Source organism: Ruditapes philippinarum, unplaced genomic scaffold (genome assembly GCF_026571515.1).
Source record: "Ruditapes philippinarum isolate M1 unplaced genomic scaffold, ASM2657151v2 ctg2604_1_1_1_1, whole genome shotgun sequence".
In the NCBI taxonomy this organism is placed as follows: domain Eukaryota; kingdom Metazoa; phylum Mollusca; class Bivalvia; order Venerida; family Veneridae; genus Ruditapes; species Ruditapes philippinarum.
Genome location: NW_026857602.1, coordinates 209,847 through 231,285, shown reverse-complemented (window position 1 = coordinate 231,285; position 21,439 = coordinate 209,847). Strand labels below are relative to the sequence as shown.

The 21,439-nt window shown below is 34.6% G+C and overlaps 2 protein-coding genes across 2 annotated transcripts; both read right to left on the bottom strand.

Annotated features, from left to right (window-relative positions):
* Positions 1–4,516: 4,516 nt before the first annotated feature.
* Positions 4,517–6,355, bottom strand: LOC132750296 (uncharacterized). Its single transcript, XM_060740245.1, has one exon. It carries the CDS (start codon positions 6,353–6,355, stop codon positions 4,517–4,519), a length of 1,839 nt encoding a protein of 612 aa, XP_060596228.1.
* An 11,562-nt stretch (positions 6,356–17,917) lies between these two features.
* On the bottom strand, positions 17,918–19,909 carry LOC132750295 (uncharacterized). The gene has a single exon (XM_060740244.1). It carries the CDS (start codon positions 19,907–19,909, stop codon positions 17,918–17,920), a length of 1,992 nt encoding a protein of 663 aa, XP_060596227.1.
* Positions 19,910–21,439: the final 1,530 nt, after the last annotated feature.

Here is a 21,439-nt window from a genome sequence, read left to right as displayed (position 1 = left end):
TTCGGTGTTATTCTTTTAGAACTTAGAACAGAAACACATATGTGGGATTTCGTTTCTTTGAGTCTCATTTGAAGGACATGTTTGTCATTTGAGTTGGAATAACGGGAAATTCGAAATCGGGACCCTAGCTTTGGTTTGTTGCCAAATAGTGTTATCAATAGATCACTGCACAAACACTATCTGTCAATTAAGCAGATATCGAGTGTAGTGTTTTACCTATACTAAAAATTAGATAATACTCTTTTTAAGAAACAATATCATATCTTGTATTAAATGTGCATATACTACGCAGATATCTTGGTATTGGGAAGTTTTAATTTGATTTTAGAGGCAAACAAAGTAACAAGTAGCAGACGACAGACAACTGTGTATTTGTGGTCATCGAAAAAACGGAGCAAAGTTTAGTGCTCAATCGCGTCGTATTCTAATAAACTAAAAAATATCTCAATAAGTGTGTCCCTAGTCCCGACTAAAGATTCCGTTATGTCCTTCAGTTCTTCTATTATAACTAGACTCTATCATCTTTTCTTACCATTACTAACCAGTCACCCAGTCACCTGCAGCTAGATATCCTATGTATGTGTGTCTTGTTCAATGCCTCATTGCACTTTACATTTGCCATAGGCTTATGTTTTTTCTTTGTAAATATATGTTATAAATAAATATCTTGAATATTTACAGGAGTTTCATTGTAAGCACGAATCGAATCACAAATAATTTTGACCCCGTTGAAAATTGACCCTATGTGTCGTCTTTCAAAATGACCCCTCCCCGTTATTGAATGACCCAACCACTCGTGAGAAATTGATCCCCGTTGAATACAGATAAACTTTAAGCAGACCATATTTAAACATTAATAAGTGATCCAAATATTATTGCGGAATATGCAAATGGTAATATTTACGAAACAGTAATATTTCCGTTGGTATTTCTCAATGAAAATTTATTCATTTTACACAAGTGGACCAGCAGCTAACTACATTTTGCAATAAATTTGATAATGAACTGCTATAATTACGCTACTTAATGCACAACAATAAATATCTTCTATATATGATCAGGGGAAGTTACCGCAGTGCAGCAACTGTTACTTCCCCTGATCAGTAGGACGGTCGGCAGCGTTTGTACTACAAACAAACGTTTAACTAAAATGTTAATAGTTAACGGTTAAAAATGACTATATTTTTTTTATCAAATTGTAAGGATTAATTACTTCTCAAGACAACGATGTTTTATTATAGAATCAACGTGACCTACATAAATCCTCTCTACACACCGGTGAATAAAGTACACCGACGTCTATACAGTATTGAGCTTACGTAGTGAAATAATATTATTATGCAAAGAAATATTTAGCTCTAGTGCAATGAATTTTAAGTTTAAAACTGCCTACTTCACCCTGTAAACGATAACTTAAATTTTCTACATTACAGTACACTATAATTAATGATGTATTAAATAATATCATTAATATTAAGCTAAATATAATCTTTTTTTTTTCAAATTCAATATACAGTAGGGGCCTATTCTCAAAGAATGCTTTCGATCCGTACCATGAAATTTTAACTTCAACACTAAATAATAGTATGAAGCAAGGTTGAATCTTTTTAAATTATAGTTAGATCTACGTAAACTTTATACGGGCTCGGTAGATACGAATTTGGTGATCGGTAAATTGAATGGAATGAAGTATAATATCTTTTTGATCACATTTCAAATTTAAGTTATTTATCACTTTCACTTTGCTTTGCTCTTATAAACAGCCCTGGACATATCGGACCTATAAGCATCAATAAAAATGAGGTACCACATGGGTAAATCTTTAAAAAGTAGTCTCTTCATTGATAGGTGTGAAATTATATTTTGATAATTTTCACTGTGAAATTATCAAATGTAATTTTCATGGATAAATCAATAATTGACTCAAAGCATAAAATAAAAAAAATATTCTGGACTTTATTAAAACTAACACAAAAATGATTCAAAACACATACATGTGACATTTGCTAAAAGTATATGAAGAGAAATGAGCCGCGTCATGACAAAAGCAACATAGTGCGTTTGCGACCAGCATGGATCCAGACCAGCCTGCGCATCCGCGCAGTCTGATCAGGATCCATGCTGTTCGCTATCAGTTTCTCTTCTTGTTATAGGGTTTGTAAGCGAACAGCATGGATCCTGATCAGACTGCGAGGATGCGCAGGCTGGTCTGGATCAATGCTGGTCGCAAACGCATTATGTTGCTTATATCATGACGCGGCTCAAATATGAAAATGTATGTTAGTTAACGTCTCTGGTATATCACCAGACGACTGATTTAATTGGATCAGCAGGATGTTAGAGATTAAAAAAAAATGAACAACCCATGAATTACATAATATTACATAATTGGTACTATACATTATCTTTGATTATGATGTCAAGCTGGTATCAAACAGACACAGCAAAACATTCAGTATGTTGTTAACTATTGATGCTTTTTGTTTTAATACATAGGTTTGTTACAGTAAAAAACCCATCTCGTGTAAAATACTGTTTGGAACTTACGATAACTGGAAAATCAATTAAATATGAAAGAACGGTTGTTGTAAAGAGGTTGTGGCTATATATAGAGGGCCGCTCTGCAGAGTTTGCACTGTATATTGTAGTCAAGTATATTTTATGGTTAATGTGTGTTCATATTGGCTTTAATGTATAAAGTAAATTTCATTGTAAAAAGAAAAATCCAAATATCTATGGTGAAGAAAGCAAAACTTTGATGCGTAGCGGTAATATTTCTTACAAGCTTTTTAAATTTGATGGCTCTTTTCAGTTCCTGAAACGGCACTCATCGGTCATATTGCCGAAACATCTTTAGTTTTATTTCCTTTTATCAATACCATTACAGAACAGTTAAAATGACTTAGTATGAAGGACAAAATACCACTTTGTTTACGTTGTGATACTTTGATAACAAATTGTAATCATAACGTGCTCTAAAATTTCGTAATCTATTATTAAAATATTTATGAATTATGAAACAGATGGTTTCCTTTTCTTCGAAGAAAAAAATTGCACCCGTTTCTGAAGGTTAACGGGCCTTTAAAGTTGGTAGTAAAATTTATATAACTATTGCCTTGTGATAACTTAAGACAAATCTGATAGTTTGTAATTGTTTACATTGGCAAAGAAGGAAAATTTTTAATAGTGGTTGTAAATAATCAGAATAAAAATAATTTTAAAAACTTAAACATTAGATTTTATGGTGATGTTTATAAATTACTTTTTACAGTTCAAAAAAATCACACGCAGATAACTCGAGACGTAGGTTTGGTATACCTAATTTTGTTCTATAATATTTGCAAATTTTGATTTTCTTCAGTCATAATTCTGCACATTAGTTTAAGTTTCGTTTTAGTCTTTGCCGACATAAAATGTAGAAACTATCAGGTCTTTGCCTATGTAAAATGTATAGTTTTTATTTCCTTTATCAATACCATTACAGAACAGTTAAAATGACTTAGTATGAAGGACAAAATACCACTTTGTTTACGTTGTGATACTTTGATAACAAATTGTAATTATAACGTGCGATAAAATTTCGTAATTATTTATTAAAATAATAATTTAAAAACTTAAACATAAGTAACATTAGATGGTGATGTTTATAAATTATTTTTTACAGTTCAAAAATTCACATGCAGATAACTCAAGACGTGGGTTTGGTATACCTCATTTTGTTCTATAATATTTGCAAATTTTGATTCTCATAATTCTGCACATAAGTTTAAGTTTCGTTTTAGTCTTTGCCGACATAAAATGTAGAAACAATCAGGTCTACCTATGTAAAATGTAGAAACTATCAGAAATGACTTTGAAATAAGTCATATACCATATGTTATGGTCAATTGGGAGTGAGTAAAATATAAATTTCTAACAAACAAACAAACAAACAAACAAAAAGAAGAAAACTTTTAATACATAGAAAATATTCTATTTGTAACATGACAACTGGTATAACTGTTATGCACTCTTGAAAAGTTCACTTGCAACAGATATTTTTTCAAGATGCTTGTGATTTTCCCGCCTACAATACTATATGATTAGAATAGCATGGAATCAAGGGATCACACATTTTAGATTAAAACGAAAGAATGAATAATAATTGGGAAAACTTAGTGGGCAAATAAGACTATCATTAGATGCTAAAATTATAATCGTAAAACTTTTGTTTGTAAAAATACCATAACATGTACAGTAATAGGAATGTTGTCCTGAACTTACAGAATAAACAAATAACACGAATTTAAACTATATAGCTAAACGTGTTTATGAATATTTGTCATAAAATACCCAATTAACATAACAGTGTCATTTTTACAACATTGTATAATCACATATATAATAATATGGATTATACATGTAGTTAAAGTCGGTGTCAATTGTCGGCGACAATTCATGGTGACAATAACTACAGCCCCAACATTAAAATACCTGATATTATTACCTGTATTAACACAATTAACATATTGTTGTTTTACAATTTCTTCCTAAATTCGTAAACACGAATTATATCTTCGTCCTTAGAGCCAAGAATAATACGACCGCTTTTTTCATCCACAGCTATCGCGAGAAATTTCGAATCTGTGTTTGATATTAAAACTCTATTGTTGGTGAAGTCAGAAGCAGATATCTGTAAAACACATCCGGATTTAGTACAGGCAAAAATGCTTTCGTCGTCGATGGCAATATTTTCAATATCATGTTTTAGAATTTCTCCCCTGCAAACGTAGAAATTTTCTTCTATAGCAGTGATCTTGTCTGATTCTATGCGAAGGTTGAAGGACAATACTCTGTTTTTCTCTGCTATTATTATTTTTCTATCATCTGTTATTTGTATAGCTTGTGTGTTTCTGAGTGCAAGCGACCAGGTTTTATTTCCTTCGACCATGAAGTCTCTTATTACGTCATTAAACTTCCCATTGAAGGGATTCCTGAACTCAATTTGTATCGTATCATCTTTTGCATTAATTTCGGAGCTAAAGTCCTCATCACCCATTATTGCAACGATGCTGTTGCTTGTACTGTCGTATGCTATTCCGTGATTGAATAATGATGTTGGAAAGCCTCCATCATACGAAATAGTGTTGCCTGCAATACTATACCTGTTAATGCGCTTCACCCTTTCAAAACTTACAGCTACTTCGTTGTCTCCTATACAGCATATTCGTATAGGCCTTCCAGGAAGTCTCAGCACATCGAGAAGTGTGTAATCAGATGACAAAAGTTTCATGTTTGTATTTTCAAAGTCAATTATGACAAGACTTCCGTCTAATAAAACTGATATCCCATAAATCGAACAATAACTTTTGTCGTTGCAATCTTCGACGTTAATTTCTCGTATCTCTGTGGTTGCATAATTTTCCGAAGTTGTTGGCAAAGAGTGCCCTTCGCCTTTTTTATCCGTGTTCATTGCAAGTAATATATTATCGCATTCTACTAATTCATCGCTTGTTTTCTCTATTCCTAGCTCAAAACACTCTGGCTTATTTTCCGACTTTTTATCGCATACTAAAGATAGTGTCCCAAGAGATGACATTTGAATGCTATCCTCATTTTTCACAAACAACAGCCTATACTCATCTTGTTTGTCGATATCTTTGACCATTTCCCTTTGCTTCAAAATGTCGTCTGCTAATAAATGTTCAATAACTTTATGGCATGTGCTGCCGCCATATTTCTCAGCTGCTTCAAGAATTTCTGTATTTTTCACAGTTCTTTGCTCGATAATTTTAACTGATTCAATGCCTTTATCGATTTCAGAGACTGCAACCTGCAGTTTTTCGTCTGTATCCTTTGCGAATTTTACTTTTAATTCTTCAAGGGCATTAATGGCTTTTTGGATTATCATTTCCTGTTCGCTTAAAATTTCAGCCTGACTAAGATACAATAATTTCCTGTTTTCCTGTTTTCTTTCTTTCAATAACGCTACGGACAGATTGAGATCTGCGAGACTGTCATGTATGTCTTCTAATACTCCGTCACATTTGGCAATTTCAAATACATGTTCACAGTCCATGTGGGTGTCTACACGACACACGGTACACATATAAGTTGCGTGATCGTTACATTTATATGAAATCTTCATCTCTTTATGAACAGAGCAGAGAAGCATTTCATTCATTTCTCTTATAACGTCCCCGTTATCTGGTACACTGTCTCGAGTAACTACATGATTTCTTGTTAATTTAACTTTCTTGTGTTCTATAATACATTTCGAACAAAGACACTCTGCACAGGTCGAACAAAATCCTTCCGCTTCAATTTCTAAATCAACATATAAACATGGTTCACATAAAGCACTTTTGCAAGCCATGTTCATCCGGAGGTTAAATCACACCAAATAAAGTTTAAAAATAGTTCTCTTTCTTGACAATCCTAAATCAACTTTTTTTTTTTATCAAATTGACTTTGTTACATATTGATCAGCGTATTTGCACTCTAGATAGATCAATACCAGTCAATACATGTTCCGCTTTATTGATACAAAAACAGATACACACGCGTAGCTCTATTTAATTATTTAAAGCATATCCACACCGTATAATCGGCGCTATTGATGGCTGATTACTTCAGGAAGGTTATAAATTTAATTGGTTTATTTATATTTCGCAAATAATGATATTCAAAGTGGCTACAAGTTGAACAGGAGCATCGTCTGGTGCAGTCGTTTGACTGAATCGGGAAACACGGCCGGGTTCAATTCCCGGTGGTGCAGGTCAATTTTTTGTGATTGGTCATCAAATCTGCGGTCGTTCGCAATGAACCTCTGCTCTAGCACGTACAGTAATGTAATGATACCAGTTCCTTGCGCAAGTAGATGTATCATGTACTTGTAATCTTTTTTCAAGACAGTCCGCCCAGGAACTATGCGGAGAATGAACTTTGTTCTGGTGAATTTAAATAGGCTTGATCCAGAGTAGGTGTTTCGGTAATTCACTGTCTAGATCAATACATTGACCGACTTAACTTCTTTAAACATATTTTTATTCATAAAAATGTACAATGTAAACAACAAAACAAAAACAGTAGTTATAATTAAGCAAAACATATAAAACGTCAGTCGTGGTTGTATTGAATAAATTACTAGGAAATAAATACATCAGTTAATGCCTTGGAGAAAAATGTCTTAGACATTACATGTACTTTTAGCATTTTCAATTTCATAAATATCTAACATTCTTTTTTTTCTTTTTTTTTCTTTTTTTGTTAAAGAATCACAAATAGTTATTCTTGAAATAATTCGATAATTTATATTAACATAACTAAATATTATTATAATTGGTAACAACTGAAAACAGATAAAATAAAGTATCTAGTTGGTAAAATTTTAATCTGGTCTCCGCGTAGGAATAATATGTCTCTGGCAGCGACAGAAAATGACCGTGTAGTGTAAGCGTAACTGTAAGTCAGTTTTTAGAAAAACGAGGTTAATCGATCATCTGTGATCCATTATCAGCTGAGAAAAACACATAGTCTTCATATCTTTTCCAAACATAAAGTTTATCATAAGAAGATTATGTCTAGTCGGCTGTCTGTATGGTGGCTCATTTGGAACGCTTTTGTTCGTCGTGTTAGCGCTACCGACAACAGGACAAAGCGCCAAACGGCGCGTTGTCGGACTTTGGTCTTTTCGTCCTGTCGTTAACGATGTACGCCAAACTGCGCGTTGTTGTGCGGCGTGTTGTCGCCAAGTCACATTGTCGCTCAGTTCAAATCGAAGGATTGGCTTATTAGCCAAGTGACAGGGCGACATCGCGACAACGCGCCGCACGACAACGCGCACTTTGGCGTTCTTTGCTAGAAACAGGAAGACAGCGCGACAACGCACTGTTTGGCGCTTTGTCGTGTTGTCACTAGCGACAAGACGTAAAGGCAATAACGAGATAGGTTGCGTGGTCGCTATCGACAACGCAACGCGCAATGTACCAAATCAGCCACCATAGGCAGGTAAATCCAGACTAGTCTCCGATGTATACGTAGCAACAGACACAGAATACAAAATACGACTAACACTGATCGGTTGATGTCATTGTACAGTTTATATATAACTACTACTATGATGTTGAGTAGAGCTTTTTAACAAAAAATACACATTATGATGTACTCAACATTTCCCCAATTGATCTGACTTTCTTTAGGTTTCATGCTATCGCAGTGTATATATTTAAGATGGGACGCGCTATCGCAGTGTATATATTTTAGATGGGAAGCGCTATCGCAGTGTATATATTTTAGATGGGAAGCGCTATCGCAGTGTATATATTTTAGATGGGACGATATTCTCATTGATCAACTGATATGTATAATATGACGTAAGTTTGTTATGTTAAATTCATATTCTACAATAAAATTAGTTATGTTCTGTTCCTTTAAATTAAGGTATAAAATCCACAATTAATAAGCTGTCGTATGTGCTGTACTTCAATTGTCTGTTGTACATGTACCATCCGATTAAAAGCAAGTTCGTTTATTCGATGTTTTTTATATATCCTGAATTACTATTATTATTATTATTATTATTATTATTATTATTATTATTATTATTATTATTATTATTGATATTATTATTATTATTATTATTATTATTATTATAATTATTATTATTATTATTATTATTATTATTATTATTATTATTCACTTTTGTTATTAATTGCCTTGTTTACAAAGTATTTTGTTAATTGTGTTTGCTAATCATAATTAAGCTTTAGTTAAGTTATGTTTTAAGTTCTGTACACATTGTACAATATGAGTATTAGATTGTTATGTGATAATATGCCTGTAAAGGTCCATAATTGGAAATGAAATTTATTCTATTCTATTTCCCTCATTCAATTATGAATTAATTATATATTATTGAGTACAAAACTGTATTCTGTCGACCGAGCACACATCTGTCAAACCTATATTGGACGAGGCGCAAGACGTAGATATTTGTAGATATTTACAAGTCCAACAAAATCGGTATTTATCGCAACAATGTATATGATAACCTCTTTATTTCATTATACTATTTGCTGACGTACTGTGCGTCGAGATAACTTTGTTGCACAATTAGGATTTGATATGCCTGCCTGGAATCTGAAAATGAAAACGAAGCCATATTGGTTACCATATGCATTTAATATGGATTTTATACTCTGGAAATAGATGCGAAGTTAAATTAGATTAGACAATATCAGGCTTTTATAATTGTTAAGCAGAATACTGGCCCCGTGTTCACTAACATTTCTGATCCTTATAACACGGGGCCTGAATTCTATTTGAAGAGTACACACCTGTCAAACTTATATTTGCCGAGGCGCTAGCCTATGGTGGCTGATTTGTGCCATTCGTGTTTTCGCCCCGCGGCCCCGCCGAGCGAAAAGTCGAGAATTAACAAGTTAAAATGGCGGGGTCGCGGAGCGAAAACACGCTAATTAGCGGGGGCGCGCGGCGAAGTTTAATAAATAAAACTTCGTCCCGCTAGGGCGCGGAGCGAGAATTAAGAAATAAAACGGCGGGGGCGCGGGGCGAAGTTTAATAAGATAAAACTTCGCCCCGCGACCCCGCTAATTAGCGTGTTTTCGTCTTGCGACCCCGCCAAGCGAAAAGTCGAGAATTAACAAATTAAAATGGCGGGGTAGCGGAGCGAAAACACGCTAATTAGCGGGGGCGCGCGGCGAAGTTTAATAAATAAAACATCGTCCCGCGAGGGCGCGGAGCGAAAATTAAGAAATAAAACGGCGGGGGCGCAGGGGCGAAGTTTAATAAGATAAAACTTCGCCCCGCGACCCCGCTAATTAGCGTGTTTTCGCCCCGCGACCCCGCCAAGCGAAAAGTCGAGAATTAACAAGTTAAAATGGCGGGGACGCGGGACGAAAACACAATTGGCACAAATCAGCCACCATACTAGCCGACTCTGTTAAAGCTTTTGGAGCTGTGTGCGAGTCAAGTAGAATCAGTATTGTTCTCGTGCAATGATGTATAATGGCCTTTACATTTTACGCCAACATTGTTTGACATGCTCACAACTGTCCAATGCACCATTGCTTGTCCGCGAGTCTGTCCGAATAACAAAAATTGTCAGTATATATATTGCATGTAATACAGGTCGAACAAAATCCTTCCGCTTCAATTTCTAAATCAACATATATAAACATGGTTCACAAAATGCACTTTTGCAAGTCATGGCCGTTCATCCGGAGGTTAAATTACACCAACTAAATCTTTTAAATATGCTCTGTCTTGTTTCTATATATGACAACTGCTTTAAAGTTTGGACACCGTTTCCAATATACTCCATAATTTTATCATTACTCATTATTTTATCAGCAGGTTTTAGATAAATTATCGGTAACAAATTAGAACATGTTTAACTTGAACATGTATTTAACAATGTAAACAGTAAATAACGCCATTAACAGATAACAAAATTATAACATATAGTAAATGGGCACATATCTGTCTCCTCTCTCGAATAGCCTTCGGAAAAGTGGGAGTTTTCCTAATCGGGAATGAAAACACCTTTTCATCAATCTCGGTATAAGGGCTATGGACATCATAGAATATTCCCCCACTTACACACTTATTGTTTAAATCCAGTCTTCAGACAACTATGTAAAATTTCGCCGAACAGAAACCATTGTTTGTATTATGCTAAATGATATGGAAAAACACACACAATTGTCAGCACTTCCTAGTTTTGAAAAATTTAGTTCCCAACAAGCAAAGTATGTTACACTTGTTTTGATATATCGTACATAGAACAGAACTTTTTGGACATTTTTAAAAATGCAATAGATGGCAAGCAAATATCTAACATTGAATGTAAATTTGTTTTTTCTTGCTTTAGTGTTTGAACATTTATGTCAACTTGTCTGAATATTCTATTATCATACTGCATGGAACTGAGTATCTTTAAATAGCATTTGGCCCTAATGTATTTCCGAATAGGTTTGCTATAATTTCCCTTCGAATGTATGTATTAAGACATTTTTTTTAGACATTATGGTATTTATAATCCAATTTGGTAGACTTTGACACGACATTTTTCCTAAAAAAGAGATACAGATCAAGTAAACTACTTGACGTACTCCAAATGGTCAGACGTAGGTTTCTAGGTAAAACATTTATCGTTTTTAGCTCACCTGAGCATGCTCAGGGGGAGTTTTTAGGATCGATGATTGTCCGTCGTCCTTTCACATTTAGCTGTTAACACTCTAGCGGTCGCATTTTTGCCTCAATCATCACCAAACTTGGTCAGGATGCTTATCTAGTTGATAGCTTGGATGAGTTCGAACATGGGTCATCTCGGATGAAAAACTAGGTCACGAGAGCTAAAAATAGAAAAACCTTGTTAACACTCTAGAGGTCACATTTTTGCCTCAATCATTATCAAACTTGGTCAGGATGTTTGTCTAGGTGATAGCTCGGATGAGTTCGAACATGGCTCATCTCGGATGAAAAAGTAGGTCACCGGAGCTAAAAATAAAAAAAACCTTGTAAACACTCTAGCGGTCACATTTTTGCCTCAATCATCATCAAACTTGGTTAGGATGCTTATCTAGTTGATAGCTCGGATGAGTTCGAACATGGGTCACCTCGGATCAAAAACTAGGTCACAAGAGCTAAAAATAGAAAAACATTGTTAACACTATAGAGGTCACAATTTTGCCTCAATCATCATCAAACTTGGTCAGGATGTTTGTCTAGGTGATAGCTCGGATGAGTTCGAGCATGGCTCATCTCGGATGAAAAAGTAGGTTACCGGAGCTAAAAATAGAAAAACCTTGTTAACACTCTAGCGGTCACATTTTTGCCTCAATCATCATCAAACTTGGTCAGGATGCTTATCTAGTTGATAGCTCGGATGAGTTCGAACATGGGTCATCTCGGATCAAAAACTAGGTCACAAGAGCTAAAAATAGAAAAACATTGTTAACACTATAGAGGTCACAATTGTGCCTCAATCATCATCAAACTTGGTCAGGATGTTTGTCTAGGTGATAGCTCGGATGAGTTCGAACATGGCTCATCTCTGATGAAAAAGTAGGTTACCGGAGCTAAAAATAGAAAAACCTTGTTAACACTCTAGCGGTCACATTTTTGCATCAATCATCATCAAACTTGGTCAAGAACTCAAGATGCTTGTCTAGGTCATAGCTCAGATGAGTTCGAACATGGGTCATCTCGGATGAAAAAGTAGGTCACCGGAGCTAAAAATAGAAAAACCTTGTTAACACTCTAGCGGTCACATTTTTGCCTCAATCATCATCAAACTTGGTCAGGATGCTTGTCTAGGTGATAGCTTGGATGAGTTCGAACATGGGTCATCTCAGATGAAAAACTATGTCACAGGAGCTAAAAATAGAAAAATCTTGTTAACACTCTAGCGGTCACATTTTTGACACAAGTGTCATCAAACTTGATCAGGATGCTTGTCTAGGTACTTGCTCGGATGAGTTCGAACATGGGTCATCTCGGATGAAAAACTAGGTCACTGGAGCTAAAAATAGAAAAACATTGGTAACACTCTAGTGGTCACAATTTTGACTCAATTGTCATCAAACTTGGTCAGGAAACTTGTCTAGGTCATTGCTGGGAGTAAATCGAACATGGGTCATCTCGGATGAAAAACTAAGTCAAAGGAGCTAAAAATAGAAAAATCTTGTTAACACTCTAGTGGCTACTGTTGTGATCCAAATATTCTGTAAATTGGTCTGAAAGTTTGGTTTGATGATTTCTAAGTCAAGTTCGAACATGGGTCATCTTGGATGAAAAACTAGGTCACACCGCCCAAATATGGAAAACCCTTGTTAACATTCTAGTGGTCACATTTTCGACTCAATTATCATCAAACTTGGTCAGGATGCTTGTCTAGGTAATTGCTCGGATGAGTTCGAAATCGCATGTGAAACTAGGTCAACGGAGCTAAAAATAGAAAAATCTTGTTAACACTCTAGTTGCTACTGTTTTGATCCAAGTATCCTGGAAATTGGTCTGAAAGTTTGTTTTGATGATTTCTAGGTCATGTTTGAATATGGGTCACCTGGGTAAAAAACTAGGTCACACTGCTCAAATATGGATAATCTTTGTTAACACTGTAGTGGTCACATTTTTAACTCACCTGTCATGATAGTTGGTCAGAATGCTTGTCTAGGTAATTGTTTGGATGAGTTTGATGGGTCAGGTGAGCGATCTAGGGCCATCATGGCCCTCTTGTTTATAAGATGAGATTCACATCAACTTATATGTATAATGAAGAGGACCTGTTTTCGTATTGTACAAATAATATCAGTTCTGGTCTGTTCCTTAAAATTGAGGGATCCAGTTTACAATACATGCATATGGCGTTCTTGTCTTAAATAATGTGCTGTTTCATCTGTACCATATGATACATGTAACTTGCAAGTTAGTTAATTCGATGCTTTTTATCTCCTCTATTTAATAATACTTTTATTAGCACACACCCGAAAAAAGCATGTGTCATCTCAGTATTAGGAGGTTATTATACATTATTGAGTACACTATTGAGTTCTATCGTCGAATACACAGCTGTCAAACCTATATTGGACGAGGCGCATGACGAGTCTGATATAGGTTTGGTAGCTGTGAACGAGTCCATTAGAATCAGTGATGATCGCAAAAAAAGAAATAATTTTTTTTATTTAACCGTTTCATTTATTGCCATTTTGAAAGAACTGTATTGCTTCAAGCACAATTAGGATAAGTACAATAAAAATTAATATGAATATTAGGGCTCTGATATTGAAAACGAGGCTACTTGTATATTGGGTACCATTTGCATTTGATATTGATATTATGGACTCGTGTCATGTTTTTAGGACACCATCAAGAACCTGGCGCGAAGCTAAGGTGGGTGACAGAGTTACGAGAGGGAAATCTGGACAAAAAGATAAAAAAATACAAATTTATTGTTGTATTTGACACAATTAATTGTACGGGAATACAGTTAAATCTCATCGGACAACCTCCGTTGGGGAAACAAAGTTTTTGTTGTTGCTGAAAAGTGTTGCTCTTGAAGTTAAATTTATTGTGAAGTCTTACTTTGGGAAGAAGTGACAAGGCTGTTGTACAGAGGTTATCGCTCTAAAGTGGGCAGTTCTTCAGACTTTGCTTTGTATGTGATCCGCACACTTCAAACACATAGGCAACAAATACTTTTGGAGAAAATTTCAGTAAAAGACGGCTCTATCAATAATCAGGTTATTGTTTGGAAAATTGGACTTAACCTGTGTTTTGATATACAACATATATTTCTACAAAATATGAATGCAATCGTTTTAAATTCTTCGAAAATATTGCCGTGGATATCAAGATAGAAAAAATACCGTAATTTCACAAAAAAGTTGAACATAAAGGAGCATAACTCTATCAATAATGAGTTGACCTTCTTATGCTTCCGAATTATACTATACTCAGTTGCAAAAGAAAGTGTGCACTTGGTTACTTGGAGAGAAAAATACTGTTTGGAACTTACGATAACTGAAAATCTAATAAAATATGAAAAACAAAAAAGATCAGTAGTGGCTTCCTCACATTTAATAATGAATTATATTTCATATACTTTATCTAACTACCTAAAAACTGTCAATAAACTTATAACTCTTTTTAAACGATGTTTGGTTGTGAGTTTTTTTACATTACAATTCTCTATGTTGACAAATCAGTGGTCTCTAATTTATTGTATAGACCCTTTCATTTAAGCGATAACAGTCTTCCCTGGTCGGAGGTGACGTATATGGGGGATAAAACTATACAGGCCGCATAGAATGTTAGCTTATTGAAAAGTTAAATGCGTAAATACTGATCGTTCAATTATGATTATAACATGTAAAAATTTACGCATGCATACATAAATACAGTATCAAGACAATAGAAAAAAATACAAAAACAAAGATTGAGATTAATTCTCGCTATACGGAGTGAAACAGCGAAATTTCAAAGTGAATACAGTATATTTATTAGATCAAGATTTTCTCTAATGCCAGGATGAAAAGCTAGTAACTAAATCAAATTTTAATATTTTATAAACACCCATACACACTGAAATTGCCTATTATAAATTTAAATGGCCATTTTCTAGTTTTCTGTTATTTTCTGCCATTTAGAAAATTCCGGCGTATTTGTGACAAACATGGAAATAAGATTGCCAATGTCTTTTAATGATTGTTTTTCAAGCTTTAATAGAACAATAACAGAATGCATTCTGTCAAGATTAACTGATTCTTTTTCATTATGCCGTATAAAAAATATTTCAAAGAACCAGTGAAGGATATAATTTTATAAATAGTCCGGAAAGAACGAAAACCATGTGGCATTGACTTTTATAATTTTAGATTCGCAACAGACGATAATAAGATAAGATAATTTTGATACTAAAAATCTATTCTTATTGTTATAAAAATAAAGACCTTTTCCCAGTAACTTATTTCATAGATAAATAGATGTGTATATATAAGCGCCACTGGGCCGTAACATGTTAATCAACAGGGTGCATATGTGTATATGTAAACCTCTCCAACATTAACATTTAACAATTTATTTGTTCCTAGTGTATTTCATAGTAAATGTTTTAAATACAGTATAAGCTCTGCTAAGGAACACCTTTCATAAGACACGAGTTTAAGTTGTTGCTTTAGAGAGGTTAAATATATCATTAAGTCTTACTTTGGGAATAAGAGGAACGGTTGTTGTAAAGAGGTTATAGAGAGGTTAAATATATCATAAAGTCTTACTTTGGGAATAAGAGGAACGGTTGTTGTGAAGAGGTTATAGAGAGGTTAAATATATCATAAAGTCTTACTTTGGGAATTAGAGGAACGGTTGTTGTAAAGAGGTTATAGAGAGGTTAAATATATCATAAAGTCTTACTTTGGGAATAAGAGGAACGGTTGTTGTGAAGAGGTTATAGAGAGGTTAAATATATCATAAAGTCTTACTTTGGGAATTAGAGGAACGGTTGTTGTAAAGAGGCTATAGCGAGGTTAAATATATCATAAAGTCTTACTTTGGGAATAAGAGGAACGGTTGTTGTAAAGAGGTTATAGAGAGGTTAAATATACCATAAAGTCTTACTTTGGGAATAAGAGGAACGGTTGTTGTAAAGAGATTATAGAGAGGTTAAGTATATCATAAAGTCTTACTTTGGGAATTAGAGGAAAGGTTGTTGTCAAGAGGTTATAGAGAGGTTAAATATATCATAAAGTCTTACTTTGGGAATAAGAGGAACGGTTGTTGTAAAGAGGTTAAAGAGAGGTTAAGTATATCATAAAGTCTTACTTTGGGAATAAGAGGAACGGTTGTTGTGAAGAGGTTATAGAGAGGTTAAATATATCATAAAGTCTTACTTTGGGAATAAGAGGAACGGTTGTTGTAAAGAGGTTATAGAGAGGTTAAATATATCATAAAGTCTTACTTTGGGAATAAGAGGAACGGTTGTTGTGAAGAGGTTATAGAGAGGTTAAATATATCATAAAGTCTTACTTTGGGAATTAGAGGAACGGTTGTTGTAAAGAGGCTATAGCGAGGTTAAATATATCATAAAGTCTTACTTTGGGAATTAGAGGAACGGTTGTTGTAAAGAGGTTATTGCTCTACAGAGGGCCGTTATGCAGAGGTTACACTGTATATTTACTTTGAAATGAAGTCAATTATATTATATGGTAAATGTGTGTTCACTTTGACTTTGTGTAAAGTAGATTTCATTGTTTAATGAACAATTCCAATAGATCTTTTGTGAAATCCAAATTTTGATGAGTAGCGAGCTTTTAAAATTTGATGTCCCTTTTCAGTTCGTCAAACGCCACTCATCGGCCTTATTTAGCTTCATTTGCTTTCAGCAATACAATTACAAAAAAGTCGAGCTAAAAATGTTTAAAGTTCACATTCAAAGGCGATGTTTAAAAGATAGCTTTTAAATAGCTAAAATTCAAAAACACACTGGCAGATAATTCAAAACGTGGGATAGTTACGCTTATTTTCTTTCTTATAAATCTGTGTTCATTTTGATTTTCTCCGGTCATGTAAATTTTTACATAATTTAAAATTCTAATTTTAGTCGCCTATGCGAATAGTAATACGGTATGGATAAATAAAAACAATTTTTTTATTATTATAATTATATAGACTGAAAAATATGTACGAGTATATGCATAATATATAATATATCATATTTTTCTGCATTTTGTATTGTACCGCCGACGTTACTTGGCGATGAGCTTATGCTTTTGCCAATAAAAAATTTTACTTGATTGACATTGACATATCTAACAAGCAAACAAACAAACAAACAAACAAAGAGACAAACAAAAAAAACTTTAATTCATAGGAAATATTCTTATGTAACATATCATATGGCAACTGATATAAATGATAAGCAGTGTTGAAAAGTTCATGACTGTGAATTCAAACGTGTTTTTTGTGTTTTTTTTTTCTCACGATACTAGTATTTATCCGTATACATTAATGTATGTCATTGATTCAATGCATCACATGAATGAATAATAAGTGGGACACTTAAGTGGGCAAATAAGACCATCACTAGATGCTCAAACATTACACTCCTTAAACTTTTGTTTTTAGAAATACAGTACAACACTATATAGTCCCATACTCATAGAACAAAAAAAATGGATAAATTAGATATGAAATTAAAGAATTAAGATATATTTACTTAATAAAATACTAAAAACATGAACCAAAAACTATCATTTTGACTACAAGTTATACTTATTCTTCAAATATAAGGGTTATACATGTAGATATAGTCACTGTTAATTGCGTTCACCATTAACGGGTGACTGTTACTATATAGTACCAACATTAGAACGCTTGATGGTATTATTTGTATTAATACAAGTGACATATTTTTGCATTATAATTTCCTCCTTAATTCGTAAACAAGAATTTTGTCTTTTTCATCACATCCAAGAATTATACGCCCGTTCTTTTCGTCGACAGCTATTGCGCGAATAGTCTTGCCAATGTTTGATATGACAATTCTATTGCTGTTAAAGTCAGAAGCAGATATCTGTATAACACTTCCGGTTGAGGTACAAGCAAAAATGCTATCACTACCTGTGGCAATATTATCAATAGCATTTTTTAGAGCTTCTCCTTTGCAAACATAGAAACTTTTCTCTACAGCGATGGTCTTGCCCGACTTTTCACGAAGTTCAAATAATAGTATTCGATTTAGCTCAGCTATTATCATAACATTACTCCCAATAAATTGTACAGCTTGTGTGTTACGGAGGGTCAGTGACCAGACTTTGTTACTTTCAACCTTAAAGTCTCTTATTACATCATTAATCTCTCCACTGAATGGATTTCTGAATTCTATTTGTATTGAATCATTTTTTGCATCATTATTGCAGCTAAAGTCCTTGCCACACATAATTGCAACAATACATTTTCCATCGAATCCAATCCCGTGATTGAAAAGTGTTGTTGAAAATCCACCGTCATACGAAATAGTGTTTCCTAGAACACTATACCTGTTGATTCGCTTAACTAATCCAAAACTGACAGCAAGTTTATTTTCTCCTATGTAGCACATTCGTATCGGCCTTCCGGGCAGTCTTAATACATCCAAAAGTTTATAATCAGGTGATAAAAGTTTAGTATTTGAATTTTCATTGTCAATTAAAACAAGACGTCCATCTGGAAGAATCGATATACCATATATTTCACAACGATTGGTATCTGTACTTCCTTTTATCCTATATGCATTCTTTTCAGTGAAGAAAAAACTTTCCGATATATTTGGTAAAGATCGTGTTTCTGTTTCACCGACTGGATTCTGTGTCGGTAAAATATTGACATCAGTGATTTTAGTCGGGGAACATTTTTCAACTGCCGCCTCTGCCTGTGAGCTACTCACGACTGTGTTCCCTGCCTGTGAATTACTCGCGACTGCATCCTTAGTTTGTGAGCTAGTTACAGTTACTACTGTGTTCTCGGATTGTGAACTACTCATTTCAATCTCTGTAACTTCATCGCTTGTTTTCTCTATTCCTAACTCAAAACATTCATTCTTATCTTCTGTCCTTTCTTCACGTAGTAAAGACAGTGTCCCAAGTGATGGTGTTTGAATGCTATCCTCATTTTTCATAAACAACAGCTTATATTCTTCTTGTTTGTCGATATCTTTGACTCTATTCCTTTTCTTCAAAATATCGTCTGCTAATAAATGTTCAATAACTTTACGACATGTGCTGTCTCCATATTTCTCAACTGCTTCAAGAATTTCTATATTTTTCACAGTTCTTTGCTCGATAACTTCAATTAATTCAGTGTCTTTATCGATTTCAGAGACGGCAACCTGCAGCTTTTCGTCTGTATCCTTTGCCAATTTTACTTTCAATTCTTCAAGGGCATTAATGGCTTTTTGGATGACTATTTCCTGTTTGCTTAAAATGTCCACCTGACTTTGATACAATAATTTCCTGTTCTCCTGTTTTCTTTCTTTTATTGAAGCTGTGGACAGTTTGAGTTCTGCGAGACTGCCATGTATGTCTTCTAATACTCCGTCACATTTGGCAATTTCAATTACATGTTCACAGTTCAGGTGGGTGTCTACACGACACACGGTACACATATAGGTCATGTGATCGTTACATTTATATGAAATCTTCATCTCTTTATGAACGGGGCAGGCAAGCATTTCATTCATTTCTCTTATAGCGTCCCCGTTATCTGGTACACTGTCTCGAGTAACTACATGATTTCTAGTTAATTTAACTTTCTTGTGTTCTATAATACATTTCGAACAAAGACACTCTGCACAGGTCGAACAAAATCCTTCCGCTTCAATTTCTAAATCAACATATAAACATGGTTCACATAAAGCACTTTTGCAAGCCATGTTCATCCGGAGGTTAAATCTCACCAAATAAAGTTTAAAAATACTTCTCTTCCTTGACAATCCTTAATTAACCTTTCTTAGTGACATATCAGCGTATGTGTACTCAAGATAGAGAAATTCCATGTACACGGTCACCGTTGTCAATACACACGCGTATTTTTATCTTTATCCACACCGTACAACCGGTGCTATGGGTGACTGATTACTGCAAGTAGGTTTATATAGTTGGTTTATTTATATTTCGCAAATAAAAAGTATCATTGCTATAGATGCACTGTGATACTGTCAGCGAATTTGGACTCGTTTCCTCATTTCATAAAAGTTACTTGCGAATGTGAATTAAGACATCTACACTGTAGTACTGGATAACTGCTTGACAGCCTGCAGGTGACTGAACAGTGCTTTGGTGAATTCAAAGTGGCTTACTGCCGTGATTACAAGCTGAACAGGAGCACCGTCTGGTGCAGTCAATAGAGCGTTGGCACGGTCAGGTTCAATTCCCGGTGGTTCAGGTACCTTTTTTGTGATGAAATCTGCGGTCGTTCGCAATGAACCTCTGCTCTAGCATGTACAGTAATGATACTAATTCCTTGCGCAAGTAGATGTATCATGCACTTGTAATGTTCTTTCAAGACAGTCCGCCCAGGAATTATGCGGAGAATGAACTGTAGGCTTGATCCAGAGTTTCACCGTCTATGTCAATACAACAAGGCTCAAGTATTGACTGACTTTAAACATATTCTTATTCAGATAAATGTACAATGTAAACAGCAAAACAAAACAGTGGTTATAATTAAGCAAAACTTATAAATCCCATCGTTTCTTATGTCAGTAGTGGTTGTATTGAATAAAATACTAGGAAATAAATACATCAATTAATGCCTATTTTCAATTACATAAATATCTAACATTCTTTTTTTTTCTCTCGTTTTTTGTTAAAGAATAACGAATACTTATTCCTAATATAATTCGATAATTTATCTTAACAAAACTTGAAAACAGATAAAAAAGTATTTTATAGGTAAACTTTCCTTGTCCTGATGTACATGTAGTCTGGTCCCCGAGTAGGAACAGTACGTCTCTGGCAGCGATAGAAAATGGCCGCCTCTAGTGTAAGCGTAACTGTAAGCCAGTTTTTAGAAAAACGAGGTTCATCGATCATCTATGATCCATCATGTCAGCTAAAATAAACACATTGTCTTTATATTTTTTTTTTCCAAAAATTAAGTTCATCATAAGAAGATAATGTCTAGTCGGCTGTCAATCTGAATACATATGGAGGGGCAGGTATGGTGGCTGATTTGGAACGCTTTTGTTCGTCATGTTAGCGCTAGCGACAACAGGACAAAACGCCAAACGGCGCGTTGTCGGACTTTTGTCTTGTCGTTCTGTCGCTAAAGGTGTACGACAAACGGCGCGTTGACGCGCGGCGTGTTTTCGCGATATCGCATTGTGGCTCAGTTCAAATCGAAGGATTGGCTTATAAGCCAAGTGACAGGGCGACATCGCGACAACGCGTCGCTTGGCGTG

What these genes read in the sequence shown, in the direction of transcription:
- LOC132750296 (XM_060740245.1), bottom strand. Translation starts at nt 6,355, where the DNA reads ATGGCTTGCAAAAGTGCTTTATGTGAACCATGTTTATATGTTGATTTA.
- LOC132750295 (XM_060740244.1), bottom strand. Translation starts at nt 19,909, where the DNA reads ATGGCTTGCAAAAGTGCTTTATGTGAACCATGTTTATATGTTGATTTA.